The sequence below is a fragment of the Leucoraja erinacea genome, chromosome 13 (genome assembly GCF_028641065.1).
Source record: "Leucoraja erinacea ecotype New England chromosome 13, Leri_hhj_1, whole genome shotgun sequence".
NCBI classification, from domain to species: Eukaryota; Metazoa; Chordata; class Chondrichthyes; order Rajiformes; family Rajidae; genus Leucoraja; species Leucoraja erinaceus.
The window spans coordinates 33,623,800-33,643,820 of record NC_073389.1 but is presented as its reverse complement, the minus strand read 5'-3'; the positions used below and the strand labels follow the sequence as shown (position 1 = coordinate 33,643,820).

At 41.4% G+C, this 20,021-nt stretch overlaps 1 protein-coding gene across 1 annotated transcript in view; it reads right to left on the bottom strand.

Annotated features, from left to right (window-relative positions):
- The window catches only part of LOC129702836 (histone-lysine N-methyltransferase SETDB2-like), a 69,147-nt gene extending 49,738 nt beyond the window's left edge, over positions 1-19,409 (bottom strand). Inside the window, exons 1-10 of the mRNA XM_055644863.1 lie at positions 19,070-19,409; positions 17,540-17,648; positions 14,082-14,186; positions 12,703-12,836; positions 10,180-10,223; positions 8,132-8,241; positions 7,738-7,871; positions 3,204-3,340; positions 2,313-2,377; positions 1,519-1,564 (exon numbers count right to left, since the gene is read on the bottom strand). Of these exons, the coding sequence (XP_055500838.1) occupies positions 1,519-1,564; positions 2,313-2,377; positions 3,204-3,340; positions 7,738-7,871; positions 8,132-8,241; positions 10,180-10,223; positions 12,703-12,836; positions 14,082-14,186; positions 17,540-17,648; positions 19,070-19,089 (904 nt within the window). The 5' untranslated portion in view covers positions 19,090-19,409. The remainder of the gene's footprint in view (positions 1-1,518; positions 1,565-2,312; positions 2,378-3,203; positions 3,341-7,737; positions 7,872-8,131; positions 8,242-10,179; positions 10,224-12,702; positions 12,837-14,081; positions 14,187-17,539; positions 17,649-19,069) is intronic.
- Between the last annotated feature and the right edge of the window lie 612 nt (positions 19,410-20,021).

The following is a 20,021-nucleotide window of genomic DNA, read 5'->3' as shown; positions in this document are numbered from 1 at the left end:
ATGTGGATAAGAGCAAACTGATAACATCATTTTAAAAGGGTAGTGGAGATGCTTTTTCCATTTGAGAGAGGCCAAACAAAAAAGTAAAAATAGTCACTAACATACCAAAAGGATTTTTTTTTCAATAAACCTCTTAGAATGGCTAACAAGTGCAACTCACAATTACACAGGAAATAATAGGCAAATAGTAGTTGCATTTAAAAGACAAAGTAAATACAGGAGGGAGAAAAGAAGGAACAAAATATACACGGACATTTAGGTCCTTGAGCCTGTTCTGCCCTCAATAGGATTAAAATTAATCTGTCTGCCATTTTCACACAATCTATAATACCTTTAGTTATCAAAAACCCATTCAACTCAAACTTAAAATTGACCCTGCATCAATTGCCATTCATGAGTGTGTTTCAAATTTTTACCTTCCTCGTAATGTAGAAGCTTTGCTTAACTTCACTCCTGAAAGGCCTGGTTTAATATTTATACTATGGCACTGGTCCTAGATTCCCAACAGGCAGTTATCTATCTATATTACTAAAACTCTGTTCTTGACCGGTTTTGGCGATCTGTGCTGCGATTTCCGAGAGAACGCCGCCACCTACGGCCGTCATTTTTATCCACCTCGCTCAGAGCCCTCCTCCGCTGTACGTGTGCTGAGAATTTTTCCCGTCGATGAAATATGACAGAGATATTAATGTTTTTACTAAATTCCCCATTCTCTCTGCTGCCCCCGCTGGAGGCAAGGGAAGGGACTATAAAACCAGGGAGTGGTGTGCCTCAATCAGTCTCTGCAAGTGGTGTGCCTCAATCAGTCTCTGCAAGTGGTGTGCCTCAATCAGGGCTTTGAATGACACTGACAAATGTCTACAGCACTGTGAGTACCCTTAATTTGGTTTGAAAATGAAAATATGGTTAGAGGTAAAAACGCACTGCCTGCAAATGGTTGTTTGGGTTTGGGTTGAAGTAAAAAGGCACTCTCTCTCTCCCCCCCCCCCCCCCCCCCTCCCCCCCCCCCCCCCCCCCCCTCCCCCCCCCCCCTCCCCCCCCTCTCCTCCCCCCCCCTCTCCTCTCCCCCCTCCTCTCTCCCCCCCTCCTCCCCCCTCCTCTCCTCCCCTCCCCTCCCCTCTCCTCCCTCTTTCCTCTTCCTTCCCTCCCCTCCCCTCTCCTCCCCCCCCCCCCCCCCCCCCCCCTCTCCCCCCCCCCCTCCTCCTCCCCCCCCTCCTCCTCCCTCTCTCTCTCTCCCCCCTCCTCCCCTCTATTAGCATGAGCGGGGGGGGGGGGGTAGTTAGTGTGTGATGCTGCATGCCGCCTCCCCCCCCCCCCCCAACCCCGCACGTTGGGGGATCAGACCCAACGGGTCTGCACTTGGTCTAGTTTTCTCATACTATTTTTTTTCCATGATGATGTAAAAAGTTCTAACAAATTACCCTGTAAACCAAACCCAAGAAAATACAACCCTGAATTGTTCCAGATTCAGAAAACATACAATAAACATAATGATAAAATATGAAGTGCAAAACTTACTGAAAGAATCAAGTTCTTGGAAAGTTGGTTTGGACACATTGGAACCCTAAGAAAAATAACACTCCAGATAAATAAATAATGTAAAGCATTTTTTCTTTTAGCAACAAAACAAGTGATTAATTCCAACATGTGCACTCGGCTTATGACTGAAGTGCAGGACCTATTTTCACATACCAAACTAAATGTTAATTCCTCATCAGGAGCAGGGGTTAGTAACAAACAACTATAATCAAAAGTGGTTATATTTATCTTGAAAATATGTTGATTATTCTAAAACCAATAAAATAGTAACCCTTGTATATCTCAAATGCATATCTCAAAAATGTTTTCAGCAACAGGTTGATTGCATGAACATTTTTTTAATCCTTTTTTAATGTTGGTTTCCTCGAAACATTGTGGTTATCCAAGTATGCAATTCAATACATTCTTGCATCCTACACTGGCCATGCTTCATATACAAATTTGTTCAACAATTGCTGGCAGATAATCTCTCTATTAGGTTCAACACAGACAAGCTACAAAATACCCACCTTGTGTTACACCTTGTGTGTGTTGATCAAATACCTCAACTATTTTAAACATTCAGAATTAAAGATGTGAATTGTTACTTTTTCAAACTTTTTTTGCCTATCTTCGAGTTCTCCGTCTCTCATAAAACATTAGCACATTGAGCTTTCATTCATTTTCAATTCAAAGAAATAAAAAATATCTTCTCAAGGAAAGAAATACAGAGCATTCCAATTTCAGGAAACAGACTTAAGTAATAGAATTTAATTGTGCGCGAGCTGCAGTACCTCAAAGGTTCCATGATTATTTGATAAACAGGAATGATGTTTCTGGGGTTTTTTCAATCTTCCATCTTAGCATAAAAGAAAGAAAAACCATAGAAATGGACATTATTTGTTGCAATTGCTACACGATTCGCGCACGATTGGCAGCCCCACCAACATTCTATCCGTTTTTTCGTCTTTTTTTTTTGTGTGTTTTAAAAGTTTGTGTAACTGTCTCTGGTTTGTTTTATGTGAGGGGAGGGGGTGGGGGAGGGGGAAACTTTTTTTCCCCCAGTCTCTTACCTTGCCGGAGATGTGATTGCTTTCCGGGTCGTATCTCCGGTCGCTCTGCGGCCTAACATCGATGGAGCTGGAGGCCTCCTCGGATTAACTTTGAGCCCCACCGCGGGTGTGGAATTAACATCGGAGCCGATCCCTTGCCTGGAATCGCTTCGACCGCGACCTGCAGACTTTACCATCGAGAGCTCGCAGTCTCGGGAGAGGCCGAGTCGAGAGCTCTAAAGATGCAGAGGTTCGACCAGGCCTGACCCGGGGTCCGATCGCCGGCGCGTGGGAGCTGACATCCTCCCGATGCAGGAGCTAATCGCCCTGATGCGGAGGGCCCAAACACCGCCGGCTATGGGAGTCAAATGGTCCCGTCAATGGAGGGCTCGAGGCCCTCCAAAGGCCCTCCTTTGGAGAGCAAAGATGGTAAGAGATTGAACTGTGGTTGATGTTTATGTTAAAATATATAATGTGTGTTTCGTTGCTTTTTATTTGTATGACTGACTTGGCAAATGAAATTCCTCGTATATGTTGCAAAACATACTTGGCTAATAAAATATTATTGTGATTGATTGATTGTGATTTTGATTGAATGATAGAACATCAGATTTTTAAAAAATGATTTACCACCTTTTGTTTTATTTCTCATTTTCCATTTGTAGTTATCTTCCCAATCATTGCAACTTTCATCATCTCCGTTGTCCATGCAGTAGTTACTCGAAGTTGAACCAAGGGCCTTCTTATCATTTTGATCTTCATCAGAACCACTGCGGATTTACAATATAAACCATAAGGGAGTAGTTTGTTAAAGGGTAGAGGTGCACAAACAGATTTAGACTGAAACAGAAATAAGACCATACAATAAAAATAGAACATCTATATACTGTCTGATTTGCAGTACTACAAAATACAGGGGGGGAAACCCACAACCGTGGTAGAAAAAGTAGTTATCAAGGTGATTTAAGCAAGGATTTCTCATTATTATGCTGTCACAAAATATTAGCAGAAATAAGGGACTGAGAACAAAAACAGCATATTTTAGAGGGCAACTTAATGTACAATCACGATAATAGACACAAGATTATCGGGAATATGTCTAAAACAATTAAGAAAGCATGGTAGTAGAGGGAAGAAAGTACAGATTGGCAGAAGAAAACATTATGGAAAGATGCACGTACCACCAAATTGAAGAACAGCTTTAACCTCAGTTAGCAAACTCTTGAAAAGACTTCTCATAAACTAAGGATGTATTCCTGATCTCCCAATCGTCTTTGTTGCAGATCTGGCACTTTTTTTTTAATCTGCAATTTCTCTGTAGCTACTGTATAAAACTACATTATGTACTGTTGCCTTTTGCACTACCTTTTATACTTACATATAGTTTTATTGTATTCCTGTATGGTATTATTTTGCCTTGACATCATGGAAAACAAAGTTTTTCTTTGTATTTTGGTACATGACAATAATAAATCAATACCAATACCAAGATAAATGTTAATTTGATTATGATTTAATTTTAGATGTATTTTTGTTGTCATTTGTATCAAGGTACAGTGATATAGACAATAGACAACAGACAATAGACAATAGGTACAGGAGTAGGCCATTCGGCCCTTTGAGCCAGCGCCGCCATTCAATTCCTGATCATCCACAATCAGTACCAAATATGCTTTGTTTTGCATGCCATCTATCAGATCAGTTAATACTATACATAAATATATTCATGTCAAACTCAAGTACAATAGATAGAGAATAAGGGAAGATACAGAATGCAAAATATAGTCAAGATAGTCAAGATCTTACTTGCATCAGCACAACAGGTTTGTAAACACAGTAATCCATAGATAATGTAATAAACAAATATTAAAAGGTTAAATAAATTAAAAAAAACCCGAAACAGTCTACCTTCGTTATTATGGACCCACAGATTTTGGTTGTAGTGGACTGAGCTCATCTCACAGTAATCAGACACTAACAGCCGTTTTAAGAACATAGGCTGTTAGTTACACTGCGGGAATCCATTGAAATTGACAGGCAATAAGCGAGTTCGGTATTCCGACAAAATAAAAGGAATCATAGGATTTGTCAAAGGTCATTCGCCATAAAGAAACAGCGAACGAAGCGCTGACTACATAAACTGTGTATAAATTCTTATCTTTATTCATAATTTATGTGTAAAAATATATTTAATCTGGGTGCCAGGTAGCGGGAGAGCGGGATGTAGAGAGACGGGGGCAGATGCGAGTGGGAGACAGGGGAGAGTGCCCACACAGACCCGTGCCTCATCCGCAGCCAGGATCATGCCCGAGTCCCCGGCGCCGCAAGCGTTCCCGAACCGCCACTGGATCCATCCCCCCCCCCCCCCCCCCCCCCCCCCCCCCCCCCCCCGAGTGTCCCATTCCCACCCAGGGGTAGGCCAGAGACGTCCGGGGCAACCCCGGACGAATGGGACCCGGAGCAGTGGTGGTCCCAGGCATGGAGGAGAGGTCACAGCTTTCCACCATGCACGAGTTTGACTACGAGTAAGATCAAAATGTACTTAAACAAGAAGACGTTTGGATGAATATCTTACTGTTTTTACTACTACAATAAAGAAACTATTAATTAAGAGACTGGGTTTGGAAGATTTATCTTTCAATGGCATTGAATGTCTTATGGAGAGCTCTTGAATGCGTATCGATTATCTCCTAAACCCATCTTCAATCATAGTGACAAAGGAGGAATCCTTGAAACAATATAAAAGTTTGTCACTATATCTAGAGTCGAAAGCTACCTTACAGCCAGGAGGTAGAAGATTGGTCCCATGGAAGAGGGACAGAAGATTGGGCTGGAACTCTGGAGAGAGATTACTGCTAGAAGACTGGTTCCATAGAAGCAGAACTGAAGACTGGTTCTATAGAAGAGGAACTGAAGAACACAATCATCCCCTACAAACTGGTTACCAAACTCGCAGAACTGGGTCTCTGCGCATCCCTCTGCAACTGGATCCTCGACTTCCTCATCCACAGACCACAGTCTGTTCGTATTGGTGGAAATGTGTCAGCCTCGATAACAATCAGCACGGGAGCATCTCAAGGCTGTGTGCTCAGCCCCCTGCTGTACTCACTCTATACCCATGATTGCGTAGCCAACCACAGTGCGAACTCCATCATCAAGTTCGCTGACGACACCACTGTTGTGGGACGTATCACTGATGGGGATGAGTCAGAGTACAGAAGAGAGGTCGAGCAACTGTCCATATGGTGCCAGCACAATAAACTGGCCCTCAACACATGCAAAACCAAGGAACTGATTGTGGACTTTGGAAGGAGTAGGAGGGGTACCCACAGCCCCATTTATATCAACGGGTCGATGGTTGACAGGGTCAAGAACTTCAAATTCCTGGGTGTGCACATCTCTGAAGATCTTTCCTGGTCTGAGAACACTAACGCAATTATCAAAAAAGCTCATCAGCGCCTCTACTTCCTGAGAAGATTACGGAGAGTCGGTTTGTCAAGGAAGACTCTCTCTAACTTCTACAGGTGCACAGTAGAGAGCATGCTGACCGGTTGCATCGTGGCTTGGTTCAGCATTTTGAGCACCCTGAAGAGGAAAAGACTACAAAAAGTAGTAAACACTGCCCAGTCCATCATCGGCTCTGACCTTCCTTCCATCGAGGGGATTTATCGCAGTCGCTGCCTCAAAAAGGCTGGCAGTATCATCAAAGACCCACACCATCCTGGCCACACACTCATCTCCCTGTTACCTTCAGGTAGAAGGTACAGGAGCCTGAAGACTGCAACAACCAGGTTCAGGAATAGCTACTTCCCCACAGCCATCAGGCTATTAAACCTGGCTCGGACAAAACTCTGATTATTAATAACCACTTTCTGCTATTTGCACTTTATCAGTTTATTTATTCATGTGTGTATATATTTATATCATGGTATATGGACACATTTATCTGTTTTGTAGTAAATGCCTACTATTTTCTGTGTGCTTAAGCAAAGCAAGAATTTCATTGTCCTATACAGGGACACATGACAATAAACTCACTTGAACTTGAACTTGAAGAGATCTCAGCCAGAGATTGGTTTGGAGCCTACCTGCCGGTAGGTTAATCGACAAAGCCACGCGACTTATCTAAAGATTGAAAACTTCACTGATCGAGAGACAATTCACACTTTACAGACACATGATAAGGGAATAATGTTTATTGCTAGATAAAGCAAATAAAGTCCGATCAAAGATAGTTCAAGGGTCACCAATGAAGTAGATAGTAGTTCAGGACTGCTCTCTAGTTGCAGTAGGATGGTTCAGTTGCCTGATAACATCTGGGAAGAAACTGTCTCTGAATCTGGAGGTGTGCGTTTTCACACGTTTTGCCTGATGGGAGAGGGGAGGAGAGGGAGTGGCCAGGGTGCGACTCATCCTTGATTATGCTGCTGGCCTTGCCGATGCAGTGCAAGGTATAAATTGAGTCAATAGAAGGGAGGTTGTGTGATGGTCTGGGCTGCATCCACAATTTGCTGCAATTTCTTGTGGTCTTGGATGGAGCTGTTCCCAAACTAAGCTATAATGCATCCCTATAAAATGCTTTCTACGGCACATCTGTAGAAGTTGGTGAGGGTTATTAGGGACATGCCAAACTTCCTAAGCCTTCTAAAGAAGTAGAGACTTGGTGTGCTTTCTTGGTCGTTGCTTCTATAGGGTGGTCCACGAGAAGTTGTTGGTGATATTTACTCCTAGGAATTTGACGGGTGGGGTTGATGTACCACGTGGCCTTCACCTGGTCAATTCTCTTGTGTTCTGCAGCCAGTTGGACGCCCTGCACTTCATCACATGAGACAGGCCAATGTATTATGACATGGACTCCATTGTGACAATGTATGTCTGGACCACACTATGATCTAGATATAGCAGTGAGATCCAGGACTGGGCTCCAGTGATCTATCGCAATTAGTTCACATGACATTAGATGAAAGATATTGTCCCGAACATCGGGAAGATCGCCCAGCTATTCTTCAAAATAGCATCACAGAATTTGCATATCTGCCCAAATAATCTAGTATCTCATCCAAAATGATAATGTGGCTTCCCCTCAAAATGCCAGCAAAATGTCAACCTAAATTATGTGCTGAATTCTATGGGTAAATTAATGCTTATGGATAAATCTTTTTCATACCTGTCAACTCCTTTCTCAACATTTTTCATGAGCTTTATGTTGTTAGAAGTTGCACATCCCAAGTGGCAAGTCTTTGAGCAGTTCTTAACTTCACATTTCATAAGAATTTCAGTCTGCATACAAGAAGAATGTCCCTGTGAAAAATAAATGTTTCCACATGTGAAGTGAGCATCAATTTCCGATCTATCTGCGGGAAACATAAAATGACATAATGTCTGAAATGCAGTGATCAGATACTAAAATCAAGTTGAAAATCATTAAAAAGGTCATATGGAAATTAATGGAAAGTTATATTACATGAGGATTTATAATAAATGTAAGTACACAGGTAAAGTTAATATTCTATTCCATATATGAAGATTTAACTTCTTAACAGAAATTTCATAAGTCTAACCTGAGGGTCTGCCTTTTTGCTGCAGAGATGTTGCCCTTCCTGTTGTTCCAGCATTTCGCCTTTAGGTTGTACAGTGTCCTGAACGTCTTCAGCATGTTCAAAGGAGCTGTCTGAACCAAAGATTCCACACTTTTTAAAAGATGGCAAGAAATCTCACATGATCACGTCTGCATGCTACAGTTCCACTTGCATTTTTAATCCCCAAGACCATGTTGTTTGAAATATCGATCCTCGTGCATAATTGATTCCAATCCTGGATTTAACCCGGCACCGTTATCTTGCTAAATCAGAGAATTTAATCCTAATTGTTGCAAAATCCGGGTGATCATATCACCTCAAAATTGAGATAGGCTTCCTTTATATTTCAAAGAATTCCTCAAATCTACTCAACACTGTTCATGTCAGTGAGTTTCGACCAGACTTACACAACCCATTCCTTTGACCATCCAGATTCACATCATCATTTAATTTTAACTATTGAACAGGATAAATTAGTTTGAAGTGATATTTTATATGAGAACATAGCAACATATAAAAATGATGTATATGAACTGGGTAGCTAGAGATGATGAAGGGGGCAAATTTACCAAAATTCTGATTTATCAGCCATATCCTACTGAATGCATTTCAAATTCAATTTTATATGTTAACAGAAATTCTCACCCAAACTTATCCTCGAAATGTTATCCATTTTATAGAAGACTAGACCAAGGGGTACCCATGCGGTGGGGGGTGCCTGCAGCGTCACCCACACACGCACTAACCAACACACACGCACGCACGCACGCACGCACGCACGCACACACACACACACACACACGCACGCACGCACGCACACACACACACGCACACGCACACACACACACCCAAGAGCAGTTTTATAAGTATAAAGTTACCAAACCTTTATAACCAAAAGGCTATCAGGCAGCTATATTTGTCAATTCAATAAATGATGAACAGTCCATTTTTTCATACTCAAGTCAGTCCAAATTTACTCATGTTTCCAAGCAAATAAAGTACTAAAGAAAAACTCAACTACTGACTACGCAAACAACCGAAAAGTATGCAGAAAATCCAACAATATCCATACATACTTCAAATTTGATTTCTTCAAAAAAGTGCACATTCACTGATTTAACAAATTTGGAATTAATCACAACTCACAATCTAGAAGTTTTATTTCACCTAAAGGGAGTTTCAAAATAAAATATTTAAGCAAAGGATCGGTCACACTACCGTTCTCTTAAAAATGACTGCATCATTGTATAAATGATTATGGCATCGAGGGCTTGCCACATACCACATTTCAATCCACGAAAAGATTGACCAGGATATCTGAAATATTCCGCCATGCTTTCAATTATTTGTAGCTTTTTCCACTTGGACTACAGAACTTCCTTGCCAAATGAAATGTTGTTAGCCTCCACTTTAAACTTCTCTCTACAATGAATTGATCAGGAACCAGGTAAACGACCAAACTGGGAAACCTTCCGCAACGTGCAACACCCTGGCCACACAGTCATTTCACTCCTGCCATCTGGAAGATGATATAGGAGCCTGAAAACTGTAACGTCCATGTTCAAGAACAACTTATTTCCTACAGCCACATATTAAACACCAGAACATCCAAATAAGCTCGGATAGACTTGGGAGCATTGGTTTTATCTTTTTGCACTATAATTATTTGTTTGTCTGATTTTATGTGTATACATGTGTGTGCGCGTGTATATCACCAATGCACTATTCCAATATATATTATGAATATGCAAATATAAATATTGAATTCTTTTTCATTTATTATATTAATACAGAGTACTACTTCTACATATTCTGTTGTGCTGCTGCAAGTAAGAATGTCATTGTTCTGTTTGGGACATAGGACAATAAAACTCTTGGCTTGGCTTGGTTCATGCTACCCTCAGATTTAAAATTTCTATCCTTCACTAAGATTTTGGAAGTACCTATGTGTTTCAAATTAATGAAAATATAATAAATGTCAGTAGAATTTAATTTCTTTCTATAAATGGGCAAAGCAGAAAATACATTACCTTCTACTAATTTCTGTTCAGTTTTATGTTTATGACACCAAATCCTGCAGATTAAAGCAAAACAAATTTCAAAACACATCCTGTACGGTGATAGGTTACTGTATTTTGCAAACAGATAAGCACAATATTTACACAATATTTCCAGATGCCACACCAAGACCTCAGAAACGTGGGAACAAAAACTTTAGTTATTCAATTTTATGGATAAATTACATTTATTTTTAAATCATGCATTTTAATCAATTTGAATTTGGTTTATGGTTTAACAGAATGCGTGCGGTTTCAATAATGCTGTCTGTATATTCGATTTACAGAAAATATCGTGGATTGTCAAGTTCAAGATGTTTATGTCTTCTTATTCCGAAAAAGCTCTGTGGCTTGGTGGGAAGGTGGTGGGGAGGGGGAGGAAGAGAGATGAACTACAGCTGAAACAGACAAGGAACACTTTTAATGATATGTAAACTTATCATGAGATCACCAATGTTAAAGGAACTCAAGGGTATTTCTCCCAGGTAACCATTTTTGCATCCAAATAGAGTTTAGAACAAGGGTAAAGTTGGCTGTGACATTTAATAGAGATTTATTTTTTAATGTTCTGAAACCTTGGAATTCTCTTATCTCCTAGGCTGCTCGGTCCATGAGGACATTTAAGGTGGAGACTGATAGACTTCAACAATGAAAGCACAAAGTGAAGTGGGGAAACTGGCAGAAAACTGGATGAGAGAGAACAGCGGATCCAATTAAATGGTGAAAGTGGTGAAATGCTGGAACATTCTCTCTTTACAATAATTTGAAAGGATCATTTATTCATTTTCAGCACATAAAACAGTCTTACGCACAATGATGTTAAGACAAAATTAATTTTAAGGAACAAGAACACAATTTCAGTGTAGTGTAAATGTCTTTCACAATATTAGTGACTGAACTACAAATTGTAATTTTGCAGTTATGTATTGGTTTCACCATATAGAAATTACATCTGTGTTTACACGTAGTCCGCCCATTTCAGGGCACCATAATATTTGGGACACATGGCTTCATAGGTGTTTGTAATTGATCAGATGTGTTTAATTATCTCCTTAATGCAGGTATGTTGAGCCAATGAAAGTCAAAGAAGCCATTATGAGACTGAGAAACAAGAATAAAAACTGTTGAAGACGTTAGCCAAACATTAGGCTTACCAAAATCAACTGTTTGGAACATCATTAAGAAGAAAGAGAGCACTGGTGAGCTTACTAATCACAAAGGGACTGGCAGGCCAAGGAAGACCTCCACAGCTGATGACGGAAGAATTATTTCTATAATAAAGAAAAATCCCCAAACACCTGCCTGACAAATCAGAAACACTCTTCAGGAGCCAGGTGTGGATTTGTCAATGAACACTGTCCACAGAAGACTTCATAAACAGAAATACAGAGGCTACACTGCAAGATGCAAACCACTGCTTAGCCGCAAAAATAGGATGGCCAGGAGGTTACAGTTTGTCAAGAAGTACTTAAAAGAGCGACCACTGTTCTGGAAAAAGGTCTTGTGGACAGATGGGACGAAGATTAACCTATATCAGAGTGATGGCAACAGCAAAGAGATGGAACTGCCCAAGATCCAAAGCATACCACCTCATCTGTGAAACACAGTGGTGGGGGTAGACAAAAATGATGGAGAAACTCAGCAGGTCTCCAGCATTTTTGTCTACCTTCGATTTTCCAGCATTGGCAGTTCCTTCTTAAACAGTGGTGGGGGTGATATGGCCTGGGCATGTATGGCTGCTGAAATTATTGGCTCACTTATCTTCATTGATGATACAACTGCTGATGGTAGTAGCATAATGAATTCTGAAGTGCATGGACACATCCTATCTGCTCAAGTTCAAACAAATGCCTCAAAACTCAATGGCCAGAGGTTCATTCTACAGCAAGACAATGATCGCAAACATGCTGCTAATGCAACAGCGGAGTTTTTCAAAGCTAAAAAATGGTCAATTCTTGAGTGGCCAAGTCAATCACCCAATCTGACCCCAATTGAGCATGTCTTTTATATACTGAAAAGAAAACTGAAGGGGACTAGTAAGGAGCATTACCAGAGAAGACACCCAGCAACTGGTGATGTCCATGAATCGCAGACTTCAAGCAGTCATTGCATGCAAAGGATATGCACAAAATGCTAAACATGATTACTTTCATTTACATGACATTGCTTTGTCCCAGACATTATGGTGCCCTGAAATGGGGCCCTGTATGAACACAGCTGTAATTTCTACATGGTGAAACCAAGATGTATAAAAATGTCCTTTATTAAAATCTGACAATGTGCACTTTAACCACATGTGATTTTTTTTCCTAATACACATCTCAAATTGTGGAGTACAGAGGTAAATAAATAAATGATGGGTCTTTGTCCCAAATATTATGGAGGGTACTGTAGCTTTCTTATAATTTGAAGGCCGAAAGTACAGACCCAGTTGCATTTGAGTCACTGACAATTTTGTGGAGTATATGTAAGAGTATGTGCTCAAGGTCACTTTACCTGTAAACCCCACGGATTTCATTTTCCTTGATTGCACCATTATCACTCGTCACACAGGGATAGTGATAGACCTTCCTGCAGTTGGTTACAGCACATTTAACAGCAGCTCCAGACCGATGACAGTGAGTGCACTTCTAAACATAAATATAGATGGAAATGTAAAAAAGGACCTTCAACCATAGCTAAACAGCTGATAACTATGTAAATTAAAAGTGAAAATCCAGGCCGTCACAGTTGTCAGTTAATGTAAATGAGCAAACAAATGATATGAAAAATCAAATTCTTAGTAACAATTATTCTTCTACAAAAATATTTTGATTTTTTCTATCATTCAATTTTCCAATCAATTTCACTATTATATATTATATATACTTCACTATTATATATAAATTAGTTCACTAAATGGCAAGCAGCCTTTTAGAAAAGCAGTTTTGTCATTGTATTGTTAAGATAAAGTGTGTGATGGATGGAGGCTTTGAACAAACTGCTGCTACTTGTCCCGGCAAGTCTGTTCCATCTGCAGTGAATCTAAAGCATGTCTTTTATGAACATTTCCCCATTCTTGTGCTCAAATTAGCATGAACCACTGTTTCTCCAATCAAATCATTAATGCTCATCGTTAAAAACTACAAACAAAATCAATTACAAACTATATTTATACAAGAATAGATCACTGAGGAACAGCATGTCACATCCACTCTCATCTGCTCATTCAGTTCAGTACCAAGGCAGTGCTGTATTGCAAGAAGTGCAATCTTGCAGATTAATCATTTAACTCAAACCAGGTCTGTCCCATCAGGTAGATTTAAAATATTCCATGTATAAATTTAAATAACAAAAAAAATATTCCAAATGCCTTCGCCAATGCTACATCAAGATCCCTAAATCATGCCATCATTGCTGTTCATGGAATCTTGCTTGGTTTAATTTGGCTGCTACATTTCACTACAATAACATAACACAAATATTAATTAGCTTCTAAAGCATAGACAGAAGATGCTTTTTAGGTGCAATTTTCCTATTTTCACCAATATAATCAGCCAATTATATTAAAATTCCTCTTGATCCATTAAAAAATTAAAATATCAACCACTCATGCATTATAACTGCTTCTTACAAACATAATTAGACAACAATGCTACTTTTGATTTATAATTGAATACTTTTATCTTTTATAATTAGCTTTCACTGACTGCTTTGAACCACAATTTGCTTGTTTTTTATGTAAGTAATTTATTATATTCTATTTTATTCAAAGTTTATGAAATATATATTATAACGATTTTATATAATAAAATAGTTTATTATAACATTCCAATCTCTTCTCTGGTTCTTTCAAAATAAAATTCAAACAGTACTTTTACAAGAAATAAAATTACCATTTTAGCAGTTTTTTGCAATTCCTTTTGAATAGTTTGTATCGAAATCCCACAAAGGTTTTCATTCTTGGGTATTTTGGAGATCACGGGTGCAAACGAAAACAGCTAGTGGAGAAAAATAAATGCATAAGTTCAACTGTCATAGCACCATGCTTTAATGCCCCGTGCCTGAAAAGTTAACTGTGAGAAGGAAATGAGATTGGTAATTTTTTTACAATTAGTGAAAATAGTCCATTGTCCTATTAGAACATTTTAGTTAACAAAATAAAGAAAGATGCAAGTTCAACAACAAAATACTTGTTTACATAACATCTTTAAAATGTTTTGTTTTATAAGCAATTGTACAAGAATAAAGCAATCGGCATGAGATACAATTTTAGTACAGCTTAATTTTTAACATTTTATAAATTGATACATTAATCGAAAAAAATAAATTGATACGTAAATTGAGAAAAAAGGAAAGAATGAAGAAAAAAAAGCAAGATGCAAAAAGGAGAAAAGAAAAGACCCCTGAACTGCCAAAGAAGTGAGAGAAGAAAAAAGAGAAAGAAAAAAAAGAGATATGACCCACTGCCCCCCCCCCCCCACCGCTCACCCATCCCAAGCATCGGTTTCAAGTTAGTGTTCAACCATTCTGTTGTTGAAGAAATTCAGTAAAAGGAGACCATGATTTGGAGAATTGGTCTACTTTATCAGCTAAAGCAAGCCTAATCTTTTCTAAATGTAGTGTCTCTGACATTTCAGTGATCCACATCTTCACTGTGGAACTGTTATCTTTTTCCAGAATTTGAGTATAAGTTTTTTCGCAGTTATTAAGCCATAGTCAAGGAAACGTCTTTGAAATATCGTTACATTAGAACAGGCCTCTGACATTCCTAAAATTATTAGCTTTGCATCTGACTCCAGTTTAATTTTAAGTGTTTTAGAGAAGATATCGAATATTCCCATCCAGAGGTTTTGTTTCTTTATACAGGATGCAAAGGAATGGGTTAAGGTAGCTTCTTGGAGGTGACATTTATCACAGATATGGGAGACAGTTGGGAAGATCTTATTCAATTTATTAAAAAATAAATAAATGGTAAAGTACTCAATTCACCAGGACTATTTCCGACATCTCCCTACCGTTTCTATTCCTCACTATCTCCATCGCAGGTAACAGACTACTGACCGACATCTACTACAAACCCACTGACTACCATGGCTATCTGGACTACACTTCTTCCCACCCTGCTTCCTGTAAGGACTATCCCCTACTCCTAATTCCTCCATCTACGCCGCATACTGGACATCTGGTGGTGCTGTTGCTAGCTGCCTCCGCCCACGGTCTGGCTGTCTTTTTTTATTTTGTTATGTTTAGAGTATGTTTTTTTTTTTTTTTTTAGTTTTTTTTCGGTATTTTATGTGGGGGGAAGCGGGTAGGGTAAGGGGGAAACCGTCCTTCAGTCGCTTCCTGGCGAGGATGCGGCTATTATCCGAGTCGCTTCCTCACCCCAAATGCTACACTTGTCGCTTTACCTCCCCCCTCGACTCTATCCAAGGACTCAAGCAGTCTTTCCAGGTGAGGCAGAGGTTCACCTGCACCTCCTGCAACCGCATCTATTGCATCCGCTGTTCTAAGTGTCAACTGCTCTACATCGGTGAGACCAAGCGCGGGCTTGCCGATCACTTTGCCCAACACCTCCGCTCAGTTTTCATTAACCAACCTGATCTCCCGGTGGCTCAGCACTGCAACTCCCCCTCGCATTCTGAATCTGATCTTTCGTGGCCAGAGTGCGTCCCAAATTGGAGGAGCAGCACCTCATATTTCACTTGGGTAGTTTACACCCCAGCGGTATGAACATTGACTTCTCCAATTTCAGGTAGTCCTTGCTTTCTCCCTTCTTCCCCTCCCCTTCCCAGTTCTCCCACAGCCTACTGTCTCCGCCTCTTCCTTTCTTCTACAAGTACAAATGCTGGTTTACACCGAAGATAGACACAAAATGCTGGAGTAACTCAGCGGGTCAGGCGGCATCTTTGGAGAAAAGGAATAGGTGGCGTTTTGGGTTGAGACCCTTCTTCAGATTGAGAGTCTGAGGAGAGGGAAACTAGAGGTAATAAATCAGAGCTGGCACTGATGACCCAGGAAAGGTGCAGCTCACAATGGTCCGTTGGTGGCTGTGGAAGAGTGATAATGAAGGGATACAAATAGTGAAACAAGCAGGACGACTAGGAGGGAGGGACAGAGAGAGAGGGAATGCAAGGGTTACTTGAAATTAAAGAAATCAATTTTCACACTGCTGAGTTGTAAGCTGCCCAAGCGAAATATGAGTTGCTGTTTCTTCAATTCGCACGTGGCCTCACTCTGATAATAGAGGAGTCCAGCACAGAAAGGTCAGTATGGGAATGAGAAGGAGAGTTAAAATGTTTGGCAACCAGGTTATCGCAAAGCCACAATGGATTGTGCATAGGTATTCAGCGAAGTGATTGCTTGGTCTCACCAACATATGGGAGTCCACGCCTAGAGCAACGAATATAGTAGATGAGGTTGGAGGAAGTGCAAGTGAGGAGGTATAGGAACAGCTGTTGCATCTCCTGTGGGGTGGCAGGGAAAAGTACCTGGGAGGGGGTGATTTGGGTGGGAAGGGATGAGTGAACCAGGGTGTTGTTGAGGGAATGGTCACTGTGGAAGGCGGAAAAGGGTGGAGATGGGAGGACGTGACTAGTAATGGGATCCTGTTGGAGGTGGCGAATATGCCGGAGGATTATGTGTTATATGCGACGCCTGATAGGCTGAAAGATGAGGACTACGGGAACCCTGTCCCTGTTGTGATTGGGGGGAGGGGGAGCAATAGTGGAGTTATGGGAAACTGAGGAAACACATGTGAAGGCCTCATTTATGATAGAATAGAGGAACCCCTGTTCCCTGAAGAACGAGGACCTCTGAGATATCCTGGTATGCAACACCTCATCGCGGGTGCAGATGTGGTGGAGACGGAGGAATTGGGAGTAGGGATAGTCTTTGCAGGAGACAGGGTGGGAAGAAATGTAGCCTCGATAGCTGTGGGAGTCAGTATGTTTGTGATAGACGTCAGTCGATAGTCAATATCCTGTGACAGAAACAATATCCTTGCCACTCATGTGGCCCATTGGCATGGAATCCCTTCCCTTATTTTGAGGGGCGTCACCCCCACACCCTGCCCCCCCCCCCCATGTCCAGCAGCTGAAGTACCCTAGACTCTGGTCCTTCCCCACAGATCCTTGGCGTTATCCATTCCGTTCCAACTGAAACTTCAAAGCTAGGAGTTTAATTTTCACTTGCTCAAACCATTGGTGTGGACACCTGGATCTCCTAATTCAGAAAGACTGAGCAATAGACGTGTTTCATGTGTTGGGTGAAACTATAATAATGTAAATGCATCACGCACAGAAGACATAGTTTCCTTATTTTGTAAGCCTAAACAGTTACAGGAAACACTTACCAGACATCTGCGGTGAATTACCAGTTGACCATCCTGAGAAAAGAGCATTTCTCCACTGCATGTGTCCTCTTTAATCCGCTTACAAAATCCACATTTTGATGGCATCCCACTAAATAAATTACAGTTATGCGACAGGCTGTTTAGTTAAATTTCTCAATGGACTATAATCTTACAAGCTGAATTGGCATTTCATTGCTGAACTAACAGTACTGCACCAAATTGCAGGTAGGTGCAAGACCGTTTATTCTACTAAACCCATATTGAATTATGCTAAAAGCATCCACAGAATTCAAAGCACAGAAAATAGCCATGCAGACCCGAGGTATATTAGCATCTACTGATTATACATTCAAATGATACAATTATCACTTGCAAAGCCATATCTTGGTTGTGGTTGAAAAGTTCGTAATGAGGTAATCAGTCAGAAAGTGCCATTTGGCAACATCTTCCATGAGTGTACAATAACTTTGAGAAAGCTTGGGAATAACATATAAAACAAAATTAAACCAAAAGAGTGTACGTTATTTTTTTTATCATTGTAAAGCAGGCATTTAGCACCCATCCTCATTGTCTTCCAGAAGGTGGTAGTAAATTGCATTCTTGAACAGCTGCAGTCCTTCCAACAAAGGTACACGACAGTCCTTTTGGGTAGTGGGTTCCAGGATTCCGATTTTATGAGTTTAAGAAGGAACTGCAGATGCTGGAAAATCGAAGGTACACAAAAATGCTGGAGAAACTCAGCGGGTGCAGCAGCATCTATGGAGCGAAGGAAATAGGCAACGTTTCGGGCTGAAACGTTGCCTATTTCCTTCGCTCCATAGATGCTGCTGCACCCACTGAGTTTCTCCAGCATTTTTGTGTACCGTCAGATTTTATGATGCAGTTCCTTTCCAGGTCAGGATACTGTGCAACCTGGAGAACCTCCAGGCCTTGTTCCCATGTGACGACCATCCTTATCCTTGGTAATTGAGGTCAAATGTTCTGGAATTACTATTGCAATAGCCTAGGTGAGTGCATTTTATAGATGGCAAACATAACAGCCACTCTGCAGTCAAATAGGGTGCCAATAAAAGTGCCCGTGATACCATCGTGTAGCAGCATTGTGTACAAGATTGTCATTGCACCTGTACTTGGCCATCTTGTGCAAATGTCAATCAACTCGACTGGAAATTAACAATAGTCTGATGGGTCCCGACCCGAAACGTCACCCATTTCTTTCCTCCAGATTCTGCCTGACCCGTTGAGTTGCTCCAGCACTGTGTCTATGAAATACATTTATACTGCCACAACTACAATTTTGGTGGGAGAATGCATGTTCAATATATTTCAAGTGAAATGTATTTAATGTCTAGTGATTAAAGTGTCCCGTATTCTGAGCTGTCAGATTGTGGAGGAGGGCCGATCTGGGCAAGCTCCAATCAGAGCCTGAATTAACACAACGCCGGGGTCGGAGGACATGCCTGATGCGAGTCAGGCGACGGGCCCACCGACGCCGCTTTACTGCCGGGGAAGGGAGTCGGGTTACCGTACCCACTGCGTGTGCGCTGCATCGCTCCGTGATCCAAGTCGACACACAGGCCCGGCTCGACACGTCCGTTCTGTCCCTCACTGCACACCCGTCCGGCCGCCCCGTGTTCCCCGAACAAGCCGTTCCGGTGGGGAGAGCTCGCTGCTACATTTCGAATCTGCGATGTTGGGAGGCAGGAAACTGCAGATGCTAGAAACTTCAGCAAAAAGAAAAGCCACTCTGCGGGTCAGGCAGCATCTGGGGAGGGAAATGGACAGACGACATTTTGGATGGGGACCCTTCTTTAGACTAAAAAAAAACATATCGTGCTGGAGTAACTCAGCATCCCTAGAGAATATGGATAGGTCACGTTACGGGTGGAGACCTCCACATAGGCTACCTGACCCGTGGAGTTCCTCCAGTGTTTAAGAGGGAACTGCAGATGCTGGAGAATCGAAGGTTACACAAAAAAGCTGGAGAAACTCAGCGGGTGCAGCAGCATCTATGGAGCGAAGGAAATAGGCAACGTTTCGGGCCGAAACCCTTCTTCAGACTGATCGGGGGCTGGGGTGGGTGGGGACAAGAAAGGGAAAAGGAGGAGTAGCCCGAAGGCTGGGGGATGGGAGGAGACAGCAGCAGGGGGCTGAGGAAGGGGAGGAGACAGCAAGGACTAACAAAATTGGGAGAATTCGATGTTCATGCCCCCGGGGTGCAGACTCCCCAAACGGAATATGAGGTGCTGTTCCTCCAATTTCCGGTGCTGCTCGCCAGTTCTTTGCTGAATCTCTGCTGTTAGTCCCCTACACCTACTATCCCCTCCAGCCTCCCTCGCCCCTCTCCAACTCCCCACCACGCCTCTCTCTTTTTGACCCTACCCATGCAGAACTCATGGACTACATCATCACCAATTTTCACCTGCACTCAAATTTACCATCTCCAAACACCTCCCTCCTCTTTCTTGATCTCAGTCTCCAT